We start from the raw sequence: 27024 nt of genomic DNA, 5'->3' as shown, positions 1-27024 counted from the left end.
TTTCTGTCCTTTTTGTTCCCCGTGGATCAGCTCTTTGCTCAAAAGACCCAGTTCATCCCGGGTTTTGGAAACTATGAGATAAAATGAAGAATTCGGTAATAACCCTTGGGAACAATGTAGGCAGTTTTAGCAAAAAAAAATGTATCAATGACCATAAGGTGAAAGTAATGTCTTTAATGGAGTTTTATATGTTAACGGTGCGAGAGAGTAGTTTGTGCTCGCTTCGGCAGCACATATACTAAAATTGGAACGATACAGAGAAGATTAGCATGGCCCCTGCGCAAGGATGACACGCAAATTCGTGAAGCGTTCCATATTTTTGGATGATCCCGTGGAGTGCGTGTCTTTTTAAACACGGAGGTTATTAAACTAATAAGTAACGGTATTTATTAAACGATTAGTTTGTGCCGAACAACGCTGAAGACTGGGGATGATAATGGACACGGTCCGAAACCCACATGGGGCTTACGGGTTTATCGTTCTAGACTGTGAGCCCACTGTTGGGTAGGGACCGTCTCTATATAATAATAATAATGGCATTATTATTATTATAGACCGTCTCTATATAATAATAATAATGGCATTTGTTAAGCGCTTACTATGTGCAAAGCACTGTTCTAAGCTCTATATGTTGCCAACTTGTACTTCCCCAGCGCTTAGTACAGTGCTCTACACACAGTAAGCACTCAATAAATACGATTGATTGATTGATTGATTATCCCCATTTTACAGATGAGATGACCGGGACGCAGTGAAGTGACAGGCCCATAGTCACAGTAGACGAGTGGCGGAATTGGAATTAGAACCCAGGTCCTTCTGACTCTCTGGCCCTGGGATCTATCTATTATTATTATCATCCTCTCTATCCCTAAGCTACACTGTTTTTCTATTTTGTATCTACCCCAATCCTTAGAACAGTGCTTGACACACAGTAAGGGCTTGCCCCAGACTGAGCCCCCTCCTTCCTCTCCCCCTCCTCCCCCTCGCCATCCCCCCTGCCTTACCTCCTTCATTCATTCATTCAATTCATTCAATCGTATTTATTGAGCGCTTACTGTGTGCAGAGCACTGTACTAAGCGCTTGGGAAGTACAAGTTGGCACCATATAGAGATATGGTAGGGACCACCCCACAGCACCTGTATATATGTATATATGTTTGTATAGATTTATTACTTATTTATTTATTATTTTACTCGTACATATTTATTCTATTTATTTTATTTTGTTAATATGTTTTGTTTTGTTGTCTGTCTCCCCCTTCCAGACTGTGAGCCCGCTGTTGGGTAGGGACCGTCTCTATATGTTGCCAACTTGTACTTCCCAAGCGCTTAGTACAGTGCTCCGCACACAGTAAGCGCTCAATAAATACGATTGAATGAATGAATGAATAAAAACATAATAAATCAGTCCCACTCCCAGTCTAGGTGGGAATAGGCAGATAAAAGTTAAAGTACACAAGTAGCTGTGGGAATTATATTACTTGTTGAGCGCTTACAATGTGCCATAAATTAATCAGGTGGTACACAGTCCCCGTCCCATTTGGGGCTCCCGGTCTAAGTAGTAGTAGTAATATGTACAAGTATTTTACTTGTCCATATCTATTCTATTTATTTTATTTTGTTAGTATGTTTGGTTTTGTTCTCTGTCTCCCCCGTTTAGACTGTGAGCCCACTGTTGGGTAGGGACCGTCTCTATATGTTGCCAACTTGTACTTCCCAAGCGCTTAGTACAGTGCTCTGCACACCGTAAGCGCTCAATAAATACGATTGATGATGATGATGATAGTAGTAATAATATTAACTAAGCATTTACTGTGTGCAGAGCATGGAGCTCTGTGACCCAGTTGTTGAGTAGGGACCGTCTCTCTATGTTGCCAACTTGTACTTCCCAGGCGCTTAGTACAGTGCTCTGCACACAGTAAGCAATAAATAAATAGTAAATACGATTGAATGAATGAATGGAACTCGCCAAACTAGCTGTCTTCCTCCCTTCAAAGCCTTACTGAGAGGTCACCTTCTCCAGGAGGCCTTCCCACACTAAGCCCCCCACTTTTTCCTCTTCTCCTCCTCCTGCCCCCCTCCCTCCCTCTGCCCTTCCCCCTTCCCCTCCCCACAGCACTTGTGTATATTTGTACATATTTATTACTCTATTTTATTAATGTTGGGTATATAGCTATAATTCTATTTATTCTGTTGATATTGACACGCCTTTTTTTGTTCTGTCTCATACTTACATACTTATTACTCTTTATTTATTTTACTTGTACATATTTATTCTATTTATTTTATTTTGTTAATATGTTTTGTTTTGTTGTCTGTCTCCCCCTTCTAGACTGTGAGCCTGCTGTTGGGTAGGGACCGTCCCTATATGTTGCCAACTTGCACTTCCCAAGCGCTTAGTACAGTGCTCTGCATACAGTAGGAGCTCAATAAATACGATTGAATGAATGAATGAATGAATGAGTACTATGTATGTGTTTCAGTGAAATTGTGGAATTGATCACTGAATGCTCAATTTAGTGACTATGAGGGCTAATCGGGGCTAATGGGACCCGGGGCGCTGGGGATGAATTCGTGACTTTTGGTGTAAGGGGGACAGAAGTAGAGCGTGTTTCTCCGACTTGCAGGGACTGCAAAAAACTCGAAGAAATATGGAACGCTTCACGAATTTGCGTGTCATCCTTGCGCAGGGGCCATGCTAATCTTCTCTGTATCGTTCCAATTTTAGTATATGTGCTGCCGAAGCGAGCACAAATCAGGCTTCCTTCACGCCGGTATATAGAGCTCGTAGAAATGTATTCTATTTTGGTTATGGTGCTTTTATATTCTGTGCCAAAACAGTTCTCACTGTTCCAGATAGTCTTCGCCGAAATATTTTCTGTTTTCTCATTGCTGCGCGGAACTGAGCCGAGCTGGGCTAGCAGGCCGAGGAGTTGGGCCAGAGAAAGGGGTTTTAGTATGCAAATGAGCGCGGGGCATTCTGGGAGAGTCCGGTCGTCTTTCGGATCCGGAGCAAGGCTACGGGGGGGTGGGGGCGGGGCGTGTGTGTGTGTGTGTGTGTGTGTGTGTGTGTGTGTGTGTGTGTGTGTGTGTGTGTGTGTGTGATTTGCTGGGGTGAAGGGTGTCGGGCATCGGGTCGCAAACCGGCCTGGTTCTGTTTCCCTGTCAATCAATCAATTAATCAGTCGTATTTATTGAGCGCTTACTGTGTGCAGAGCGCTGTACTAAGCAATTGGGAAGTCCAAGTTGCCAACATATAGAGACAGTCCCTAACCGACAGTGGGCTCACAGTCTAGAAGGGGGAGACAGAGAACAAAACCAAACATACTAACAAAATAAAATAAATAGAATAGATATGCACAAATAAAATAAATAAATAAATAACTAGAGTAATAAATATGTACAAACATATATACATATAAACAGGTGCTGTGGAGAAGGGAAGGAGGTAAGATGGGGGGGATGGAGAGGGGGACGAGGGGGAGAGGAAGGAAGGGGCTCAAGGCCGCTGAGCCCTGGCAGTCCCAGGCAGCGGCCGCTGAGTCAATCAATCAATCAATCGTATTTATTGAGCGCTTACTGTGTGCAGAGCACTGGACTAAGCGCTTGGGAAGTCCAAGTTGGCAGCATATAGAGACAGTCCCTACCCAACAGAGGGCTCACAGTCTAAAAGGGGGAGACGGAGAACAAAACCAAACCTACTAACAAAATAAAATAAATAGAATAGATATGTACAAGTAAAATAAATAAATAAATAACTAGAGTAATAAATATAGAGACAGTCCCTACCGAACAGTGGGCTCACAGTCTAAAAGGGGGAGACGGAGAACAAAACCAAACATACTAACAAAATAAAATAAATAGAATAGATATGTACAAGTAAAATAAATAAATAAATAACTAGAGTAATAAATATAGAGACAGTCCCTACCCAACAGTGGGCTCACAGTCTAAAAGGGGGAGACGGAGAACAAAACCAAACATACTAACAAAATAAAATAAATAGAATAGATAGGTACAAGTAAGATAAATAACTAGAGTAATAAATATAGAGACATTCCCTACCCAACAGTGGGCTCACAGTCTAGAAGGGGGAGACAGAGGATAAAACCAAACGTACTAACAAAATAAAATGAATAGAATCGATAGGTACAAGTAAAAAAAATAGAGTAATAAATACGTACAAATATATATACATATAAACAGGTGCTATGGGGAAAGGAAGGAGGTAAGATGGAGGGGATGGAGAGGGGGACGAGGGGGAGAGGAAGGAAGGGGCTCAGGGCCGCTGAGCCCTGGCAGTCCCAGGCAGCGGCCGCTGAGTCGCTTCCTCAAGTCGCTCCGGGAAGAGTCGAGGCCACCCAGGGTTTAATGAGCTTTGTGTAGTTGTCTAATTAAACAGTATACCCCTCTACATGGTAAACTCCTTATGAGCAGGGGACGAGTCTGCTCATTCTGTTGTAGCATGCTCTTCCAAGCGCTTAGTACAGTGCTCTGCCCATAGTAAACACACAATAAATACCACTGATTGATTAATTGATTCCACCATTAGGCACTCTTATTATTGAGTATATATGTATGTATTTATTACTCTATTTTATTTGTACATGTTTACTCCATTTATTTTATTTTGTTAATATGTTTTGTTTTGTTGTCTGTCCCCCCCTTCTAGACTGTGAGCCCGCTGTTGTGTAGGGACCGTCTCTATATGTTGCCAACTTGGACTTCCCAAGCGCTTAGTACAGTGCTCTGCCCATAGTAAACACACAATAAATACCACTGATTGATTAATTGATTCCACCATTAGGCATTCTTATTATTGAGTATATACGTTTATATGTATTTATTACTCTATTTCATTTGTACATGTTTATTCTATTTATTTTTGTTGTCTGTCTCCCCCTTCTAGACTGTGAGCCCGCTGTTGTGTAGGGACCGTCTCTATATGTTGCCAACTTGTACTTCCCAAGGGCTTAGTACAGTGCTCTGCCCATAGTAAACACACAATAAATACCATTGATTGATCAATTGATTCCACCATCAGGCACTCTTATTATTGAGTATATATGTTTGTATGTATTTATTGCTCTACTTTATTTGTACATGTTTATTCTATTTTATTTTGTTAATATGTTTTGTTTTGTTGCCTGTCTCCCCCTTCTAGACTGTGAGCCCGCTGTTGGGTAGGGACCGTCTCTATATGTTGCCAACTTGTACTTCCCAAGGGCTTAGTACAGTGCTCTGCCCATAGTAAACACACAATAAATACCATTGATTGATCAATTGATTCCACCATTAGGCACTCTTATTATTGAGTGTATATGTTTATTTGTATGTATTTATTACTCTATTTTATTTGTACATGTTTATTCTATTTATTTTATTTTGTTAATATGTTTTGTTTTGTTGTCTGTCTCCCCCTTCTAGACTTTTAGACTGTGAGCCCACTGTTGGGTAGGGACTGTCTCTATATGTTGCCAACTTGTGCCCCCCAAGTGCTTAGTACAGTGCTCTGCACACAGTAAGCGCTCAATAAATACGATTGATTGATTGATTCTAGACTGTGAGCCCGCTGTTGTGTAGGGACTGTCTCTATATGTTGCCAACTTGTACTTCCCAAGGGCTTAGTACAGTGCTCAGCACACAGTAAGCGCTCAATAAATACGATTGAATGAATGAATCCCTCGAGCCGCTCCGGAAGGAGTCGAGGCTCCCGCCGCCTCAGGACCGTGTCCAGCGGGAGACGCCTCCAACACGGAGGGTCGGCCTTCGGGCCCCGTCGGGGAACCCACTTTACGTGAACCCCCGAAAGGGGCCCAGGGACCCAGCAGGAAGCCCAGGCCCGACCTCGGACAGGGGTGGGCGACTGGAAAGCCCTTGAGGCTCAGCCACCAAACGGGCTGAGAAGTGGTGGTCGGACCAAGGGTGGCTAGGCCCAGTCAGTCCTGCCCAGGCCTGCCAGGTCAGTTTCCTTAGTATCATTTCGGCCCCCAAGCCAGAAGATGCTCGGTAAATGTAGGAGGTGTTTGGAACTACGTACAAGTAAGCCATCTCTTGGCTTACTTGTGCATCGTAGAAAACTGTGTTTTTATCTCACGTGAGAGTCCTGTTTCCAGAGACTTCCTTCAGAAGCGGGTAGGGTACTACTATTGCTCCTCACTGTGGTATTTATTAAGCGATACCCTGCGCCAAACGCTATCAAACTTTGGAGTAGATGGAATAGAATCAGATCGGACACAGTCTCAGTTAATCAGAAAATCCAGTGCTCCCTCTGAGCAAAGTCCAAGTACTTCCCAAGCGCTTAGTACAGTGCTCTGCACACAATAAGCTCTCAATAAATACGATTGAATGAATGAATGAATATATGTTTGTACATATTTATTACCCTATTTCACTTGTACATATTTACTGTTCTATTTTATTTTGTTACTATGTCTTGTTTTGTTGTCTGTCCCCCCTGCTGGACTGTGAGCCCGCTGTCGGGTAGGGACCGTCTCTATATGTTGCCAACTTGTACTTCCCAAGCGCTTAGTACAGTGCTCTGCACACAGTAAGCGCTCAATAAATGCGATTGAATGAATGAATGAATGAACGTAGGCCTCTCAATCTAAGTGGAACGGAGAGCAGGGATTTTATCTCCATTTTACAGATGAGGAAACTAGCATAGAGAAGTTAAATGACATGCTTGAGATCACACATCGGGCAGGTGACAACCGAATTTAGAACCCAGGTTGGCATACACACGTACACCTTAAACTGGGCTCGGGCCTTTTCTGCTGGACACAAATATGGAGATTGGGTCCTTTCGTCTAAATTGAGACAAAATCACCTTCCCAGGGAAACTCTTCAGAGGCCTGGTTTGCAGTAGCAGTAGTGATAGTATTTATCACTTGCTTTCTTTATGCAGCTATGGGCTGGGAAAGAGTCCCAGGATGAGAATTAGACACAGTCCCTGGCCGCCAAGGGGTTCCCAATCCAAGAATAAGGTGGATGAGAGGGTGGGTTACAGACACGTCAAGAAGGATGAAATTATAAGGCACAAAGACAAGGTGAAAGACAAGGACAAGGTGATTTATGATGAGGATTGGCAATGTACTGATGTCTGCAAGGGGCTCGACCCCCTGCAGCCCAGGCCATGACCTCCCACACCCCAGACAGTCTGCCCAGTGGTTTAACTGGGAGCTGCCTATGTTGGCGAGGACCAAAACTTGACTGGTGGAAGTGTGGCCAAGTAGAAGAGCATAGGAGTGGGAGCCAAGAGACTTGCATTCTAGCCTCAGCTTTTCCCCGGCCTGCCTTGGGACTTGGGGGCAGGTCACTTGACTCTCTGGGCCTCAGTATCCAAATTTATAAAATGGGGATAAGATCCCTGCTCTCCTTTCCTCTCAAATTGGGAACCCCATTTAGGACAGGGACCATGTCAGGTGGGATAATCTGACATAATCATTGCTTAATAAATACCACCATCATAAGTCGACTTTGTGAGTTAGATCTTATGGTTTTGATGCTTGTGATGCTCACTTCCTCCAGGAGGCCTTCCCAGATCGAGCCCCCTTTTTCCTCTCCTCCTCATCCCCCCCCCCCGCCCTACCTCCTTCCCCTCCCCACGGCACTTGTATGTATTTGTACAGATTTATTACTCTATTTATTTTACTTGTACATATTTACTATTCTATTTATTTTGTTAATGATGTGCATATAGCTTTAATTCTATCTGTTCTGACGATTTTGACACCTGTCTACATGTTTTGTTTTGTTCTAGACTGTGAGCCCATTGTTGGGTAGGGACCGTCTCTCTATGTTGCCAACTTGTACTTCCCAAGTGCTTAGTACAGTGCTCTGCACAAAGTAAGCGCTCAATAAATACAATGGAAGGAAGGAAGGAAGGAAGGAAGGAAGGAAGGAAGGAAGGAAGGAAAGAAGGAAGGAGAAGAAAAAACGTGATCACTGGGATGGAGCAGACTCAGACTGGTTCCAGCAACACAAACAGGGTGTGCAGCTAGTTGACCCTAGGGACCTGTGACAGAGAGAAAAACGCCAACGGCCTAAAATGCTGATTTCGGTGCCTCCCGGTTTTGGCATTAGCAAGTGAAAGAAAAGGAAAGGATTTTTCTTAATTAGGAAAAGAACTTGATTTGTCAAATGTGCTTACTTAAAAGGGGTAAATGAGTCTGACTGAGAAGGCTCTTTGAAGACCAGAAGAAGAGAGAAATGACAAGTCAGCTCCTCCAAGGAGGTGGCAGGTTTTCTCCCATCCAGTTGGTTCAGGGCAGTGAGCTGATTATCCCCCGTCACCCCAACTGTGCTGTGGCTTGCGGGAACAATGGCAGGGAGCCAGGCTGGGGCATTCTGCCTCCTGGGAATGCCGGGCCCCTTACACTGCGCTGCTTTGTCTGGGCTTTGTCCACTGCTTCAGGAACTTGTTGGCTCGGGCCAAGGGTGTTTGAGGGAGAGGAAATCTTCCTTTGAAAATACTGATTCCTTCCTGATATCATGCCTCCTCCAAGAGGCCTTCCCTGATCAATCTCTCATCTCCTGCCCTTGTTCCCCCTATTGCCACTTCAGGACACCTGCATGTGAGCCTCACCCCCAGGTCCAGAACATTGATGTCCATATCGTTATACTTTATTGCTTCCTTCTACTTGCATTTATTTCAACTAATTTGTAAGCTCCGTAAGGGCAGGAATCAGGTCTGCTTATTCTAATGCACTCCCCCAAGCACTTTCCTTGTACAACGTCTTCTACCAAGCGCTTGGGAGAATACAGTAGAGTCAATAGAGGGGTCGACAAAGAAAGCTCCAGGCCATGAACAAACACCCCTATATTGCAATTGTCAATAATGCAGACTCTTAGCCAATGAAGAGGTACGGCTAAGGAAGCAGTCATCCAGCAATGATTCCTTGTCGGCACATCCTCAGCCCGGGGTTTCCTGGTCCCACCTTTCCTGGTCCTACCTCCTAGATGAGACAAGGGATATTAATGACCCACCCCATTTCACTGGCTGGCAAAGAAGCTGCTGATATTTGCATCTCTTCACTGAATTCCGAGTCTCCGCTGCCTATGTTAATCTCTGATGGTTTATTTGTCTTAAATATTAAGAAAGGGAAAAAATTTCAACCCTTAAATTAACTTCTCAAAAGTCCAAGGAAAAAGCAACCCCAGCAAGGGAAAAATGATCCCCAGATAAACGTGTCTGAGCCAGCAGGCAGACACTAGCTAGTCTTAGTCAAATCTCCCACATTCACGTCCAAATCTCAGGGTAAATATTGGCCTGGTTTCACAGGTTGGATCCCATCTGGATTCTGGCTCCCACTGCTCCCTGATCCCCACTCCAGTGGGTTTCCAGGCAGAGGAAAGATTAATCTCGGTTTTTCAACCGGCAAATGTTGGGTTTGTGCATGTTTGGGTGACCACCTACTGAGCCACATTTCACCTTTGTGCCAAATACCGTCATCATCGAGGAGTTTGTACTGATTCCATAGCTGGGCTCGTTGGCTCTTCCAACTTGTTAAAAAAATCATGCTCCCTGCTCTTGCACCCCTTACACTCCCAGGGCTCACACTACAGCTTGCCTCTGGACTTGAGCTGAGGAGGAAGAGTGGGATTCAGTCAACTAATCACCTGATCAATCAGTCAGTGGTATTTACTAGGCACTTGCTGTGTTCAGAGTGCCATAGTGGGTGCCTGCTTTGTGCAGAGTGCTGTACTCAGTGCTTACCGTTTGCCGAGTGTTGTACCGGGTGCCTCTCGTGAGCAGGATGCTAAGTGCTTGGGAGGGTACAAGAGTGGCAGAAGACGTGGTCACTGCCCTCCAGGAGAATATAGTCCAGTGGGGAGGCAGCGGGAGAGCTGGATCCTCCCCTTCCTGAGGAATCTAAGGTGCAGCTGGCCAGGTTCTAGCTCCCCACCTTTGCTCCCATCATGGTCCCCTTTCAGAAGACTCCTGAGGATCTTCCGGTAAAGCCACGACTGTTCCCTCCAGGGACACTCTGGTAGTGGCTGGCAGGCTCCTGGCCGCCTAGGGAGGAAGAATAGGCGTTTTATCCCCACTTTACAGTTGATGAAACTGAGGCACAGAGAAGTCGCTCAGGGTCACACAGCAGGGAAGGGGTAGATCTAGGATTAGAACCCAGGTCCTCTGGATCCGAGGCCCATGCTCTTTCTCCTAGGCCTCACTGCCCTAGGAGGCAGAGAAGAGGCCAGGTGAGAAGGGGCAAAGGAAAGGAGGGAGCCGTGTCCCAGAGGAAGGGATCAGAGAAAGAGAGTGGGAGAAGGGTGAGAACAGCAGCAGAGCAGAGGAAAACAGAGAAGGAAAACAGCACCGGAGGGGGTCAGGCGAGGCCGTGGGCAGAGGCTGCCAAGATCAGATGAGGAGAGGAGCCGCAGAGGAGCAAAGGTCGCGGAAGAGGGAAGGCCCAGGGGAACAGTGAGGAAGGGAGGGAAGGAGAGAAGGGGTGTGAAAGGTGCCAGGACGGACAGAAAGAACAGGGAGACAAGAGGGGCCAATGACTAGAGCGGGGGCGGGGGAGAACTGACACAAGAGTTGAGGGAAGGAGAGAGGAGAAATAGAAGAGGAAGACAGACAGGAAGGGAGGAGGGGCGGAAAGCGGGAAACTTCCCCAAGGAAGAACCAGGGCAGAGCCTTCTTTGCCTACCCACCCCTGCCACTACTTGATACCATTGCTCCCTGTAGGTCACGTAACCTGGACCACACATCCATGATCCTGCCTGTTTGCGTTGCAGCTACAGATTAATCCTTTCCAATGCCCTGGGAGAGAAGTGAACTTTATGCTTAGTACTGTTAGTGTTTTCTGACTCTCTGGGAAACACACTTTGTAAGTTTTGCTGAGGCAGTTGAAACTGTTAGCGATCAACAAAATAGCACTTCCTCTTTCTCCGTCAGCCTAGTGTGGGCAAAACATTGTACTGGCCACTAACCATGTGCAGTGCTGTTTTGGGGTGCTTATTTTGTTCAGAGCTATTACGCGACGCTTGGGGCACAAAACAGAAGTGAAAAGTGTGCCGTATGCCTCCTCCTGGTTTAGAAAGCACTTCTGAAGGCAGTCAGGCACACGGAGCCCATCCCACCCTATTTCATGGAGTGGGGAATGGGAGTGAGGGATGGGAGAGAAGGCCCATTTCCATTGTACCCCACAGGGGCACCACTGATGCTCTGAGGTAGGGGACCACTGACTGATTTCTCTGAGATGCAGATTAATTAATTAATTCATTCATTCATTTACTCCTTCAATCAAATTTATTGAGCACTTACTGTGTACAGAGCAGTGTACTAAGCACTTGGGAGAGTGCAATATAACAAACAGACACATTCCCTCCCCAAAGCTAGCTTACGGCCTCGAGGGGGAGACTGACATTAATATAAATAAATCAGTTACAGATATGTACCTAAGTGCTGTGGGGCTGGAGGTGGGGGTGGGGATGAATAAAGGGAGCAAATCAAGGTGACGCAGAAGGGAGAGGGACAAGAGGAAAGGAAAGCTTAGTCAGGGAAGGCCGGAAGGCCTCTTGGAGGAGATGTGCCTTCAATAAGACTTTGAAGTTGGGGAGAGTCATTGTTCGTTGGATTTGAGGAGAGAGGACGTTCCAGGCCAGAGGCAGGATGTGGGCGAGAGGTCGGCGGTGAGACAGACTGGATCAAGGCACAGTGAGAAGGTCAGCGGTAGAGGAGTGAAGTGTGTGGGCTGGGTTGTAGTAGGAGAGTACAAGGTGAGGTAGGAGGTGTGAGCTGCGTGCTGCCTGCCTGTCATTTCTACTCTGAAACAGCTTTTGAATATCCCTTTTTTGGTAATAGTGTTACTACTACTACTACCATTAACAATAATAATTGTGGCACTTGTTAATCACGTACAATATGCCAAGACTATACTAAGCATAGGGGTAGATTCATGTTAATCGTTTCAGGCATAAACCCTGCCCCACAGTCTAAGCCGGAGGGAGAACAGGTATCTAATCCCCGTTATACAGATGAGGAAACTGAGGCATTGAGAAGTTGTGGCTTGGCTCGAGTCGTCCAGCGGGCAAATGGCAGAGTTGGGACTAGAACCCAAGCCCTCTAGCACCCAGGTGGGTCTTTTCCCACTAGACCCCCCTTTGCAGGTAGCCACGGGGTGGGTCCGGTTGCCCCCCAAAGAGGGAAGTGACCTACTTGGCCTCTTCTCCAGCCCCAGCCCCCGGTGTGTAGGTCCCTTGACGGTCAGGCTGGGGCTGGGGCCGGACTGGACTCCCGTTTCCCTCCCGCGTTGTGTTTCCTCCGGCCCGGCCCGGGGTTTGCTCTGTAGGTTCCCAGTCCAATCAATCAATCAATCAATCAATCGTATTTATTGCGCGCTTACTGTGTGCAGAGCACTGTACTAAGCGCTTGGGAAGTACAAGATGGCAACATATAGAGACAGTCCCTACCCAACAGTGGGATCACAGTCTAAAAGGGGGAGACAGAGAACAAAACCAAACATACTAACAAAATAAAATAAATAGAATAGATATGTACAAGTAAAATAAATAAATAAATAGAGTAATAAATATGTACAAACATATATACATATATACAGGTGCTGTGGGGAAGGGAAGGAGGTAAGATGAGGGGGTGTGTAGGGTTAGGGTTAGGGTTAGCAGCCCCCGGTGTGTAGGTCCCTTGACGGTCAGGCTGGGGCTGGGGCCGGACTGGACTCCCGTTTCCCTCCCGCGTTGTGTTCCCTCCGGCCCGGCCCGGGGTTTGCTCTGTAGGTTCCCGGTCCAATCAATCAATCAATCAATCGTATTTATTGAGCGCTTACTGTGTGCAGAGCACTGTACTAAGCGCTTGGGAAGTACAAGATGGCAACATATAGAGACAGTCCCTACCCAACAGTGGGCTCACAGTCAGAGAACAAAACCAAACGTACTATCAAAATAAAATAAATAGAATAGATATGTACAAGTAAAATAAATAGAGTAATAAATATGTACAAACATATATACATATATACAGGTGCTGTGGGGAAGGGAAGGAGGTAAGATGAGGGGGTGTGTAGGGTTAGGGTTAGCAGCCCCCGGTGTGTAGGTCCCTTGACGGTCAGGCTGGGGCTGGGGCCGGCCTGGACTCCCGTTTCCCTCCCGGGCTGTGTTCCCTCCGGCCCGGCCCGGTCCAGCCCGGGGTTTGCTCTGTAGGTTCCCGGTCCGGCCTGGGGAATTCGGCCCCTCCGCCTCCCCCCACCCATTTCCACCGTCTCGTCTTCCCCTGAGCCCACTGTTGGGTAGGGACCGTCTCTACATGTTGCCGACTTGGACTTCCCAAGCGCTTAGTCCAGTGCTCTGCACCCAGTAAGCGCTCAATGAATTCATTCGTTCATTCAATCGTATTTATTGAGCGCTTACTGGGTGCACAGCACTGGACTAAGCGCTTGGGAAGTCCAAGTCGGCAACATCTAGAGACGGTCCCTACCCAACAACGGGCTCACAGTCTAGAAGGGGGAGACGGACAACAAAACAAAATAAATACTACTCTATTACTCTATTTATATTACTCTATTTATTTATTTATTTATTTTACTTGTACATATCTATTCAATTTATTTTATTTTGTTAGTATGTTTGGTTTTGTTCTCTGTCTCCCCCTTTTAGACTGTGAGCCCGCTGTTGGGCAGCGACTGTCTCTACATGTTGCCAACTTGTACTTCCCAAGTGCTCTGCACATAGTAAGCGCTCAATAAATACGATTGATGATGATGATGATAAATACGATTGATTGATTGACTGATTGGGCTTCCCTGCCGCTGTCAGGCAGCCGACCGCAGCCGGGGCCCCGCCCCCCTCCGCCCGGATTGGCTCCCGCTCCTGCCCCGCCCCCTTCTCCCGGATTGGCTCCCGCTCATGCCCCGCCCCCTTGCCCGGATTGGCTCTCGCTCCTGCCCCGCCCCGCCCCCGCCGCCCGGATTGGCTCCCGCTCCTGCCCCGCCCCGGGGCCGAGCCCCATTGGCTGCGCCGTGGTCGCTTCCGGGGCGAGGGGATAAAGGGGCGCAGAGGGCAGCGGGCCGGCCACAAAGGGCGGCGGGACGGAGGGGTGGGAGGTCGGGCGGCAGGGAGGGCGGGCGGGCGCTGCGTCGGGCACCTCCTGCCCTGCTCCCCGCGGCGGCGGACCCGGACCCCCGTCCGCTTCCCGCCGAGAGCCCCGGCCCCCCACAGCCCCCCAGATGAAGTGTGAGAACTGCACCAAGAAGGTGAGGCCCCCGGACCCCCGCTCCCTCCCGCCGGTGCTGAAGCAGCGAGGACCGGGGAGAGGGTTGGGGCTGTCTCCCTAGGTTGCCAACTTGTACTTCCCAAGCGCTTAATACAGTGCCCTGCACACAGGAAGCGCTCAATAAATACTATTGATTGAGTGGGGGGGGGGGGGGGGGGGGGGTTCCCCGCGCCGAAGGAGAGGGGACGCGGGGAGGGAGGGTTGAGCCCGGAGGTCGGCGGTGGTGTCCTGGCGGCCCCCGGGGTTGGAGGTGGCTCTCCTGGCCGAGGGGCCCGACGGACGGCCGCGGGTGCCGCTCATCATCATCATCAATCGTATTTATTGAGCGCTTACTATGTGCAGAGCGCTGTACTAAGCGCTTGGGAAGTACAAATTGGCAACATCTAGAGACAGTCCCTACGCAACAGTGGGCTCACAGTCTCTCGGCTCGGAGGGGAGCCGGAGCCCGCCTCTGCGCCTGCGCGGCCTCCTTCCCTCCCTCCCTCCCTCCTTCCCTTCCCCCCTCCCTCCGCCGCCACCGGCTCCCCGGTTCTCGGGGTCCGGGACCCGCGGGCCCCTCGGGGCTCGGGCCGCGGGGCAGCGGCGTCCCCGGGACTGAGCGCGGCCGCGTCTGTGCCTGTCTAAGGAGTGCAGTAAGAAAGCCCCGCACGATGCAGCGGCCGAGGCCCCCGCCGCCAACCGGGAGGATGAAGGGGTGAGTGAGTGTCCTCCAGCGTACTACTATTTTCTCCCGTGGACGCCGGTAATGCCCGAAAAGCCCCGGGGAAGTTGGGGCCGAGCCGGGCCGGCTTCCCTCTTGAGCGGCCAAGGGGTGGGGAAGCTGGTTGGGTCCTCTACGCCCCCCACACCCCCATATAATAATAATAATGGTAGCATTTATTAAGCGCTTACTATGTGCAAAGCACTGCTCTAAGCGCTGGGGGTTACAAGGTGATCAGGTTGCCCTACGAGGGGCTCACAGTCTTCATCCCCATTTTACAGATGAGGGAACTGAGGCCCAGAGAAGTTAAAGTGACTTGCCCAAAGTCACACAGCTGACAGTTGGCGGAGCCGGGATTTGAACCCCTGACCTCTGACTCCAAAGCCCGTGCTCTTTCCACTGAGCCACGCTGCTTCTCTATATGCTCCTCTATATGCTCCTCCCTTACCGTGCCGGGACCCAGACTTGCCTTAGAGGTATTTTCCCAGCGATAAAGTCAGGCTGTCACTTCATGGAGTCGTCTTTCCTCGTGCAGAAGAGTGAGTTCCACAAGCTGGCTGATGCGAAGATATTCCTCAGCGACTGCCTGGCGTGTGACAGCTGTGTGACTGAAGAGGAAGGGGCTCGTGTCTTCCAGCAGAACCAAAAAGAGTTCTTCCGTGTCCTCAACCTCAATAAGGTAGTAGTGCTGGCCATATGTCAGCCCTGTAGACTGATGGTGGGGGTGGGGCATTCTTGGGGAGGGGAGGCTTAGGGAGCCACGGTCCACAGAGCTTGCAGGTGGCAGGAGGCCGGACCCCTGGCTTGAACTCTCAGAATCTGCAGGAGAAAATGGTCTTCCGTATAATCTAAAGTCATCATCAATCATATTTATTGAGCGCTTACTATTTGCAGAGCACTGTACTAAGCGCTTGGGAAGTACAAATAGGCAACATATAAAGTCACTCCTGGAGCCTTTGTGAAATGGGCTCAGCAGGCCTCAGAGTGGGCATAACACCCAAAGCCCAGTTATGGGAGTAGCCTGGAACTCTGGAGCTCAAGGCGGTCTCGTCACCCACCTGGCTGACCACCCCTTCCCTTTCCCCGACCTCCCCCAAGGGGCTGGGGTTCCGTAGGGAGAAATGAGGAGCTCAGACCCCAAAACTTCCTGTCTGTGGCCTTCTGGGTTACAGCCACTGCCCAATCCAGTCCATCTGTGAAGGTGGAAGCCGATGGCAGATGCAGCTATAAAAGCAGACAGTTCAGACAGCCCCAGTGGCTGGCAGGGAGGCTGCCGCTTTCTGCGTCGCCCAGGAAGGTGTCTGGTGGGAATGTTTGTCAGAGGGTTTCTTCAGAAAAGGTTTCTTCCCCTCCTTCCCCTCCCCATCCTCCCCGCTTTACCTCCTTCCCCTCCCCACATCACCTGTATATATGTATATATGTTTGTACATATTTATTATTCCATTTATTTACTTAATTTACTTGTACATATTCAATTTTATTTTGTTAATATGTTTTGTTTTGTTGTCTGTATCCCCCTTCTAGACTGTGAGCCCACTGTTGGGTATGGACCGTCTCTATATGTTGCCAATTTGTACTTTCCAAGCACTTAGTACAGTGCTCTGCACACAGTAAGCGCTCAATAAATATGATTGAATGAATGAATGAAAAGGGACGAGAGACTCGGCTCCGAGCTTTGGGTGCCAAATATGGCACCCCTGCTGCTCCGAAAACGGGTCAGTTGGGGTCAAAGATTTGACTGCTGGGCAGATGCCTGCAGTGTCCTCCAAGAGATGGCTTTTTGACCCCATCGTGGATGCCAACCCAGTCTTGAGCATGGGGTTGAATCTGTGGGAGCAGTGAGGCCCTGGCCTGCACCTCAGAGACTGTGAGCCCACTGTTGGGTAGGGACTGTCTCTATATGTTGCCAACTTGTACTTCCCAAGCACTTAGTACAGTGCTCTGCACACAGTAAGCGCTCAATAAATACGATTGATGATGATGATGATGATAAGTAATCAGGGATCCTGCTGAGGGAAACCCCTTGGCCTGGCTGGGGCTCTGAGATCAGAACTGGCTTCTTGTGGGTAGCCCCTGTCCCTGGGCCCTCAGCACCTGGACTGAAGCCTCACTTTCGCATTTCTCAGTGGCTTTGGGCATTCAGCCAAGGGAGAGGAGAGTCCAGGCCACAGCCTGAAGCTTCTGCTCATGCTGGAGGTGTGTTGACCAGACTCTGAGACCAAGGTTCTGGCCCCGGTGAGGCCTCGGGGTCAATCAGTCAGTGGTATTTATTGAGTATCTACTAAATGCTTGGGAGAGTACAACAGAGTTGGTAGACATGTTCCTTGCCCACAAGGAGCATATGGGAGAGAAAGACAAACATTAAAAGAAATTACAAATATGTACATAAGTGCTGAGGATGGGCTGAATATTGGTCCCAGGCAGGTGAGGATACTCTCTCAAGAGGAGATGCGACCCCCTCCTCCTGCCCCGCAGCTCAGAGTCTCGGGGTCCTCATCAGTTCCATGGTTCTCCCCCCTCCCCGCAGTGTAACTCCGGTCTGTTTCAGATGTGCTAGCGACTCTCACAACACTTCCTGGATCTGCCCCTTCCTTGCCGCTACCCTGGTCCAGGCGCTGACTTTATCGCAATTGGGCTTCAGTATCGGCTGCCTCGCTCACCTCTCTGCCTCCAGACTGTTCACAAGGGCCCTTGGCCGCCTGAATCGTCTGCCTAAAACCATGACTGCTCACCTCTCTCACCTCAACCACAGCACTTGGCAGCAGGCACCGTTGGCCTCATGCAGCCCATCTGTCTTCTCTCTCCTCAGAAATGTGACACGTCCAAGCACAAAGTGTTGGCGGCCTCCATATGCCCTCAGTCCCTGCCTTACTTCGCTGCTCAGTTCAACCTCTGCGTGACCGACGCCTCTAGGAGGCTCTGCGGCTTCCTGAAAAGCCTGGGTGAGTTGGACCATCTGCGTCCCCTTGGTGCCTGGGGAGAAGCCTTGTTCCTGGGAGCTGAGTCCCTCCCACACAGGCCGTGGCTAGATGGAGGACCGACCAGTCCCATGCCTCACAGCCGGCCCCGTCATCCCACAGGGGTGCATTACGTGTTTGACACCACCATAGCGGCTGACTTCAGTATCCTGGAGAGCCAGAAGGAATTCGTGCAGCGGTATCAGCGGCGGGAGCAAGAGGAGCACGCTCTGCCTATGCTGACCTCTGCCTGCCCAGGTGAGAGAGAGAGAGAGAGAAAGAGAGAGAGAGCGCGTGCACAGGTGTGATGGAGAGCTGGGGTGGGGGCATGCATGCCGAGGGCTGGGTGGAACTTCTTGCTGCCCACCCAGCCTCTGCCAAAGGCTACAGGCTGAGCTCGGCATTTGTGTGGGGGTGGTGTCTGCTGGTGGTGGGGAGCCTCTCCCTGACTCTGCTGCCCCTGGCTCACTAGGCCAGACTCACACTGGAGGATTCAGCCTTGTGTGGAAACTGGGGCCCCTCGGGAGCAGGGACAGTCAGTGCACCCCTCGCTCTCCTCCCTCCTCGGCCCTCTCCCACCACCTAGGCCCTTGCTCGTGCTCGGCCACGTTTGTTTTCCTGAGAAATCAAGCCACAGCTTGTCTTCGGTGATTCTCGTTAGCCAGGCTCCAAAGCCGAGAGACTTCCTCAGACTTCCCTCTCCGGTTCCAGTTTGCTTGCTGGCCGGTCTGGAGGGCTGGGAGCTCTTCTCACAACCCGCAGAGGAGGGCGGTGGCGAGGGGAAGTGGTCAGGGAGCTCGAAGTCCTAGAGACAGTGCAGGCCTTACCATCTCCCATTACATCTGCACGCCTCCTTCCCAGTTGCCCTTTTCCCGTCGGCCACACGCGTGGTCCCGGCTGGGGCCAGAGCAGGTGCGCTGCTTCCTTGGACTCGGTGCTGGCTCCAAGTGGGAGGCCGCACCCAGTCCTCCCGGTCTGACGACTGAGCGACCCCATCCAGTCCACTACCTGGCCGGGTCAGCCCGGAAGCGTTCCATGGGCTTTTCCCTCCAAGCTCTCCGGGGGAGTACAGTGTAGGCACCAGCGTGTGTTTGGTCCATTTGGAACATCTCTCCCCACTGATCTCAGAGCCCCCACCCCCACCCCGAAGGGCTCTTGCACGATCCCTGAACATCGGCAAGCTGGGACGGCAGGTGGGGTGCTGGGCCATGTGAAGAGAGCCCTGTTTCCTCCAGAGAAGGAAGGGCCCAGGGGCAGACCCTGCCCCCCATCCTGCTTCCTGTAGCCGTTAGCAGCTCTCAAGGTTCCAGGGTCAGGGGTTGGAGAGGGTGTTTCCTGCGTTGACCAATCATTCCGGGTCCTTTGGGCAAGGCGGGGCCCCGTGGCCTGCTACCTCCCTTGCTGCCCCCTGCACTAGCTCTGTCCTGCACATGCTTCCTCTGTTCAGGGCTGGGCCCAGCGGTGCCAGCAAGCCACCCTGTCCCACTTGACCCAGGACTGGGAGGAGGAGGGTGGTGTCAGCCAAGGACCCTGTCCCCCATCATCCCACTGGTCAGTGCACGAGGCCCCAGCACAGACAGCCCTGCCGTCTCCTTCCAGGGTGTGGCCAGGCGCTGGCTCTGGCCCATCTTGCCCATTCGTAGATTCCAGCCAAGCCCGAGACCACCGGGCCAGCCGGCTGCGAGCAGCAGATAAGGGCAGCGACGGCCCCTCCCGACCCAGCTGACGCTTGGCCAGACTCAGCAGCAGGGGAAGCCGGTCTCCGCCTCCTCCTGTTGTTCCAGAATCACCTAGCCCCAGTGAGGGAGGAGAGAACGCCACCAGTGGTGTTCTGCTCTCGCTCCAAACTGTCCCCCAGCCACAGCCTGTGGACCGTGTGATCGGGACCCTGGACATATCTGGCTGTGGGGCCCAGGGGTGGGGGTTGTCCGTGAGCCATAGGAGGTCCAGGAAAATCCCACCCCCCGTTTGGTGCATTAAGGGGCTCTGTCCCCCCCATCAGTTCAATTCAGTTGCATTTATTGAGTGCTTGCTGTCTTCAAAGCACTGTACTAAGCACTTGGGAGAGTGCAGTATCACAACAAACAGGTACATTCCTGCCTGCAACGAGCCCACAGTCTTGAGGGGGAGAGGGAGGGAGGTGTTGCCAAGATGGAATTGTTCCTGAAGTGGTGGAGGAGAGTTTGGGCTCAGACAGGGATGGGGAGAGCCCCAGCAGCTCCTGCCCCTGGATGTCTTCACTGGGGGCCCAGCGCCGGGCCCTTTCCTGCAGGGGATGGTGAGGTTGATTTGGCTGAGTGTCCCTGGGTACCGGACCGGGGCTTAACCTGTGTGTCTGATCCAGCGGCAGCCCTTCCGGCCACAAACTCTTGGGCCGCTGGGGCCCCGCAGGCTCCAGTCCTCCTCAGAGGGCCACGGGGGGAGAGGACTTTTCACGCTGCTTCTACCTCTCCCGCTCCTCCCTTTCCCGAGACCCAGGCTTGGGCTGGACACGCACCTGGGTACCCACGGGGCCCGAGGGTTCTGGAAGAGGCGGCCTCTGCGGCCGAGGCCCTACGCGTCGGCCTGGGGATCGGGTCCCTGCTGCCGCCCCGATGGGAGAGTTGGGAAGCCTAGCAGGGCCCTCCTGTTTTTCTGCCCTGACGGTAACCATCCTCTCCTCCCGGTTGTCGCTTCCCCTCCCCTCGGCCCCTCAGGCTGGGTTCGGTATGCGGAGCGTGTGCTGGCCAGCCCTGTGACCCTACACATCTGCACCGCCAAGTCTCCCCAGCAGATCATGGGCTCGCTGGTCAAGGACTACTTCGCCCGGCAGAAGGTAATCCCCAACTCGGATGCCTGAGGCTCCAGTTGCCGCGTTTGCCTAGGTCTTTCCTGAGGATCCGGCTTTCCCGGCCTTCCTCCCCACACACCTCCCGTTATATCCGGGCTCTCACTGTGCTGGGATTGTAGCGTGTGTCAGCCCCTGTCCTCCACGTTAAAGCGGCCTGCTCCTCCAGAGCAGGGGTTGCGGCTCTTCCTTGCATCATCTGGCTCCCTGCACCCAGCGGACATTAGCCCAGACGCCATTGATGAGGCAGTGAAGAAGTGCAGAGTGGCCTAGCGGACAGCACACGGGCTTGGGAGTCAGAAGGATCTGTATTCTAATTCCGGCTCTGCCATGTGCCTGCTGTGTTACCTTGGGCAAGTTGCTTCACTTCTCTGTGCCTGAGTTCCCTCATCTGTAAAATGGGGATTAAGACTGAGCCCACTAGGGGACAGGGACTATATCCCACCTTGATTATCCTGTATCTACCCCAGCACCCAGATCAACGCTTGGCACAAAGTAAGCGCTCAACAAATGCCCTATTAATAATAGCAATAATAACATGACTGTTATTGATGCTGGTTGGTAGTGGGGTGGGGATGGGGGTTGAGCCAGCCGAAGCCTGCTATGCCTCTCCCTGCAGAACCTGTCTCCAGACAAGATCTTCCACATCATCGTGGCACCCTGCTACGATAAGAAGCTCGAGGCCCTGCGGGAGGATTTCTACACATCCCTGTACGACTCCCAGGATGTCGACTGTGTGCTCACCTCGGGTAAGCCACTAGGCCCCTAACTCCCCGGATGTCGACGGGTCTTCCTAGTTTAGGAAGAGCAGTCATCTCCCAGTCAGATCCTTGGGGGAGAACTGGCTGGGAAATGGATACTTCCTGTGGGCCCGTGAGCCGCCCCTGAGCCGCTCTGTCTCTGGTGTGGGGCTGATCGGGGAGCGGGGGCTAAGCACCTCCTGTCTGCCCCAGGTGAAATTGTGCAGATCTTGGAGCAGAGTGGCTTGTCCCTCAACGAGCTGGAAGAAGTGTCTGTGGACACGCTGTGAGTCGCTGGGCGGGCGTGGCGGCAGAGCCCCAGGTGGGGGATTACAGCCAGGCTGGGACAGGACCAAGGCTGAGGGGGGATCCTTCCCACCCAGCCCCAGTGAGCTCCGGAAAGCTGGGGGCCGCAGCACCCTTTGAGCCCGAGGGTGGGGTGGGGTGTGTGTGTGGGGGTGAGTGTGTGTGTGTGTGTGTGTGATGTGTGACTGTCTTGGGTCACTTTCCCTCCCTTTCCCTCAACAGGTTTGGGGCCACCACGGAGGGGGAGGTCGTGCGTCACGACGGGACACGGTCAGACGGCTACCTGGAACACGTCTTTAAACACGCAGCCAAAGAGCTGTTCGACATGGACGTGCAGGAGATCACCTACCGCACCCTCAAGTATGGGGGCTGCCGGTTTAGGGAGGGGGATGGGTTGGGGTGGGGTGGACCTGTCTTCCCTTCCCTCCACTTTGCCGGCGGCCTGCAGGCGAACCCACGGGAGCCCCCATCTCTCCCCCCCCGTGCAGGAACAAGGACTTCCAGGAGGTCACGCTGGAGAGGGACGGGGAGGTGCTGCTTCGCTTCGCCGCAGCCTGCGGCTTCCGCAACATCCAGAACCTGGTCCTGAAGATGAAACGGGGCAGGTTTCCCTACCACTTCGTCGAGGTGCTCGCCTGTCCCCGGGGTGAGCCAGGGCCCGAGGTGGGGGCTGGGAGGTCATGGGAGGGGGAGACCGATCCTGACGGGCCTTGCTCTGTGCTGTGCACTGTGTCCTCCAGGCTGCCTGAACGGGAAGGGGCAGATGGCGGCAGGGTCCGGGAAGCCGGATAGGGCCCTGCTGCGGCGACTGGAGGAGATGTACGCGGGGATTCCCGTGCGGCTCCCGGAGGCCAATGCCCACGTGCAGCGTCTGTACCAGGACTGGTTGCAGGGCACCGACTCTCCCAAGGTGCAGGCCGCGCTCCACACCAGCTTCGGTGCGGCAGAGCCCCCAGCCCCCGGACCCCACATCAAGTGGTGACGGGACAGGACGGGACGGGAGGAGGAGACGGCAGCGGCAGCCCGAGGTCCTGGACCGTGTCCGTGCCACGGGTCCCGGTCCCCACCCCCCAACAGCCTGTCCGTCTGGACTGCTTCCCTCTGTGCAAGGGGGTGTGTTCGTACTCCAGCGGCCTTAGTGTCCCGGGGGGCCCGGAGCCTCCTGTCCCCTCTCCTGCACACCCCCCCATACCCTATTTATTTGAGGCCATTCTTTCCCCCCCACACCTTCCCCTCTCTGTGTGGCCGATGCTGGCAGCCAGGGGCCTGGCCCTGGCCCTGGCTCCAGACCTCCCGGGCTTGTGGCTAAGCAGGCCAAGGCCGGCTAGGGCCCTTCCTGCCCTTCCCCACCCCCATTCCAAGGAGGTGGAACTGTGCCAACAGCCTTGGGGGGGGGATTGGGGGGAAAATCTCCTTTTTAAAGTAGATTTCCTTTTTTCTTTGATGCAAATCAGCACGGTGGTGAAGGAAGGGCATGGGCCCCACTACTCTCCCAGGGTTCCCTTCTCTACGACCCCCACCCCTAGTCCAGGGGCAGCTTCTGAGCCCCGAGTGTCTGTACTTGTGCTGCGGGTGCTGGGAGCTTCTGCCTGCCCAAGTGACTCCCCACGCCGCAACTCCCTTCCCACCAATCCATTCACAATGGTCTCCCACCTACCTGCTCTGGGGCCAGTGGCAGTGGTGCGGCCAGAGCCGTGTCCCCTGCCCCAGCTTCCCCAGGCTGGGGCTCCTCCCCCTATCCCTCCAGGCTTTCTGCCTGCAGACGCCTGTATTATATATTTTTTTTTGCCTCTGGTGTTCTTTGTGGTTTTTTTGTGAATGGTGTTGCGGCTGGGGCTTGGGTTTTGGGGTGGGAATGTCAGTTGCCATTTGTTTCTCTCTCGCTTTCTCTCTTCCTCTCCCTGGGGGTGTGGCTGAGCCCCAGATTACCTTGGTGGCAGGGCGGCTATGTCCTCCTGACCCGGTGACCTGCGCTATTGCCCTGGAAGCAGTAGCAACTGCCTAGCGTTGCTGTTCCTTTTTAGGGGGTGCAAGAAAGGCTTCCGTTCTCACCCATCCACCCCCAAAAAGGGCTGAGCTCAGTCCAACTCACACTTAGGGCGGTTGCAGATCCATTCCCCTCCCTTCTAGTTAGTCCAGGGATGAGATAGAACCCCACCCAGTTGGGAAAACTGGCTGTGCATATGCCACCCTGCCCCTTTGTTCCTGGGCACCTGGGAGTTAGGGCCTTGGCTCTATCTTCCGCGGCCCCAGACAGCCACGGCCAAGGAATAGTACAACCCCGGGTAGGTCCTGAGTGTGTTTGTGAGGGAAGAGATGTTGGGGAGACCAAGTGCTTCCTATGTACCAGACAATATACTAAGCGCTGGATAAATGCTAACTAATCAGGTTGGATGCAATCCCTCCTCCACGTGGGGCTCACACTTTTAACCCCCATTTTACAGATGACAACTGAGGCACAGAGAAGTTGCGTCACTTGCCCAAGGTTACACAGTAGGCAGGGTGGTTCAGTGGAAAGAGCCCGGGCTTTGGAGTCAGAGGTCATGGGTTCAAATCCCGGTTCTGCCAATTTGTCAGCTGTGTGACTTTGGGCAAGTCACTTAACTTCTCCATGCCTCAGTTACCTCATCTGGGAAAGGGGGATTAAGACTGTGAGCCCCACGTGGGACAACTCGATCACCTTGTAACCTCCCCAGCACTTAGAACAGTGCTTTGCACGTAGTAAGTGCTTAATAAACGCTATTTTTAAAAAAGTGGTGGAAGTGGGGTTAGAACCCAGTTCTCTGCTTTATCCAATTCGCTTCTCATGCTCCTTGAGTTGTAGGGACGCCGGGTCAGGAGTTGTGGGCTGACACCCCTGATTACTCGCTGCCGTTCCCTTCCTGAGCCCCGCAATTCGCCCCGTCCCTGCAGGACTCAAAAGCTTGGGTCGTACACGGGAAGTCCAAAAGGCGGATACTCCAGCCCAGGTTCTACCGAGATTTGAACTCGGATCGCTGGATTCAAAGTCCAGAGTGCTAACCATTACACCATAGAACCGGATGGCGGGGCAAAGGTGCTCGTTCGAATGGGGAAAGTTTGGGGGCCGAGGGCCGGGCCCGATCCGGTCTTTAACTCCTTCCCAAACTGCCACAAAGGCTGGGATCGGGCACGGGCATTCCGTGTGCAGAAAGCTCCCTGCCCCGCTCCCACGCGCAGCCTGAACCCGCAAAGAGCGGGGCATCTGAGGGCGGGGAGGTCCTCAATCCCCGTCTATACGAGGATTGCCATTTGATTGATTGCCTCAATCCCCGTCTATAAGCACTTACTAGTCTATTTATTTTATTTTGTTAATATGTTTTGTTGTGTGTCTCCCCCTTTTAGACTGTGAGCCCGCTGTTGGGTAGGGACCGTCTCTATCTGTTGCCAACTTGTACTTCCCAAGCGCTTAGTACAGTGCTCTGCACACAGTAAGCGCTCAATAAATACAGTTGAATGAATGAATGACCGCTTGGACTCGGCCCCTCCGGCCCGCGTCTCCCCGGGGAATTCAACTGGCTTCCCATTCCCCGGGCCTTGGAGCAGGACGGTTGCTAATTGACTGATGGGAAGGAAAAGGGGAGGTGGGGGGGGAGAAAAAAAAAATCAGGTTCCACCGAGATTTGAACTCGGATCGCTGGATTCAGAGTCCAGAGTGCTAACCATTACACCATGGAACCACTTAGATAAGAAACCTCCCTGAAGCTCCTATAGGGCAGCAACGGCGCGGCCTGGTCTCATTTGGTTTATTTCTTTACGGTCTGTTTGTTCAATCAATCAATCAATCAATCGTATTTATTGAGCGCTTACTGTGTGCAGAGCACTGTATTAAGCGCTTGGGAAGTACAAGTTGGCAACATGTAGAGACAGTCCCTACCTAACAGTGGGCTCACAGTCTGGAAGGGGGAGACAGAGAATCAATCAATCAATCAATCGTATTTATTGAGCGCTTACTGTGTGCAGAGCACTGTACTAAGCGCTTGGGAAGTACAAGTTGGCAACATGTAGAGACAGTCCCTACCCGACAGTGGGCTCACAGTCTAGAAGGGGGAGACAGAGAATCAATCAATCAATCAATCGTATTTATTGAGCGCTTACTGTGTGCAGAGCACTGTACTAAGCGCTTGGGAAGTCCAAGTTGGCAGCATATAGAGACAGTCCCTACCCGACAGTGGGCTCATAGTCTAGAAGGGGGAGACAGAGAACAAAACCAAACATACTAACAAAATAAAATAAATACAATAGATAGGTACAAGTACAATAAATAAATAAATAAATAAATAGAGTAATAAATATGTACAAACATATATACAGGTGCTGTGGGGAAGGGAAGGAGGTAAGATGGGGGGGATGGAGAGGGGGGCGAGCGGGAGAGGAAGGAAGGGGCTCGGTCTGGGAAGGCCTACTGAAGGAAGTTCCGCAGCGCGGGTCCACTCTCCCCAACCACGGGGATTTGGATTTAACCCAAAGTGCTGCTGAGTCTAAAAGCACCTTTCTCCCTTGTTTGTACAAAACGGGGAGGGTTTTTTAAATAAAAAAAAAAACAACTTAGCAGAGGATGGTTTCGATCCATCGACCTCTGGGTTATGGGCCCAGCACGCTTCCGCTGCGCCACTCTGCTACACAGTTAGCAAGCGGCCTTCGGGACCATATCAGGATAAGCATAAGCGCTGGATTTGGTTTTTTTAGTGTGTGTAAAATGTTTTTACTGGTATGAATGCAATAGAAGACACGGTTCCTGCCTCGAGGATTCATTCATTCATTCAATCGTATTTATTGAGCGCTTACTGTGTGCAGAGCACTGTATTAAGCGCCTGGAAAGTACAATTCAGCAATAGAGACAATCCCTGCCCACACCGGGCTTACAGTCAAAACAAGTAAACAGGCATCACTATAGAATTACAGATATATATATATATATACACACACACACAAGTGCTGTGGGGCGGGGAGAGGGGGGTGGAGCAAAAGGGAGCAAGTCGGGGCGGCGCGGAGGGGAGGGGGAGCTGAGGAAAAGGGGAGCTTAGTATGGGAAGGTCTCTTGGAGGAGGGGGCCTGCAGCTGGGCTTTGAAGGGGAGAAGTGTGATTATTTGGCGGATTTGAGGAGGGAGGGTGTTCCAGGCCAGAGGTAGGACATGGGCCGGGGTCGACGGTGGGATAAGCGAGAACGAGGCCCAGGGAGAAGGTTAGCAGCGCCAAAGGAGCAGAGTGTTCGGACTGGAAAGTAGAAGGAGAGAAG

The 27024-nt window shown here is 51.9% G+C and overlaps 1 protein-coding gene and 5 non-coding genes across 6 annotated transcripts; 2 read left to right on the top strand and 4 right to left on the bottom strand.

Annotated features, from left to right (window-relative positions):
* The first annotated feature begins 214 nt into the window (after positions 1-214).
* Positions 215-321, top strand: LOC119922086. Its single transcript, XR_005448624.1, has one exon. It is a non-coding gene; the product is annotated as a U6 spliceosomal RNA (small nuclear RNA).
* A 2324-nt stretch (positions 322-2645) lies between these two features.
* Positions 2646-2752, bottom strand: LOC119922089. The gene has a single exon (XR_005448627.1). It is a non-coding gene; the product is annotated as a U6 spliceosomal RNA (small nuclear RNA).
* An 11386-nt stretch (positions 2753-14138) lies between these two features.
* Positions 14139-23556, top strand: NARF (nuclear prelamin A recognition factor). The gene is made up of 11 exons (XM_038742088.1): positions 14139-14216; positions 14862-14930; positions 15472-15615; positions 17746-17878; positions 18017-18151; positions 20590-20708; positions 21340-21469; positions 21674-21746; positions 21989-22126; positions 22255-22412; positions 22507-23556. Exons 1-11 carry the CDS (start codon positions 14190-14192, stop codon positions 22746-22748), a joined length of 1368 nt encoding a protein of 455 aa, XP_038598016.1. The 5' UTR covers positions 14139-14189; the 3' UTR covers positions 22749-23556.
* Positions 23557-24733: 1177 nt separating this feature from the next.
* TRNAQ-UUG lies at positions 24734-24805 on the bottom strand. Its single transcript has one exon. It is a non-coding gene; the product is annotated as a tRNA-Gln (tRNA).
* Positions 24806-25392: 587 nt separating this feature from the next.
* TRNAQ-CUG lies at positions 25393-25464 on the bottom strand. Its single transcript has one exon. It is a non-coding gene; the product is annotated as a tRNA-Gln (tRNA).
* Positions 25465-26333: 869 nt separating this feature from the next.
* Positions 26334-26405, bottom strand: TRNAM-CAU. The gene has a single exon. It is a non-coding gene; the product is annotated as a tRNA-Met (tRNA).
* Between the last annotated feature and the right edge of the window lie 619 nt (positions 26406-27024).

Source organism: Tachyglossus aculeatus, unplaced genomic scaffold (assembly GCF_015852505.1).
Source record: "Tachyglossus aculeatus isolate mTacAcu1 unplaced genomic scaffold, mTacAcu1.pri SUPER_34, whole genome shotgun sequence".
Lineage (NCBI taxonomy): Eukaryota > Metazoa > Chordata > Mammalia > Monotremata > Tachyglossidae > Tachyglossus > Tachyglossus aculeatus.
This window is presented reverse-complemented; position numbering and strand designations above follow the sequence as displayed.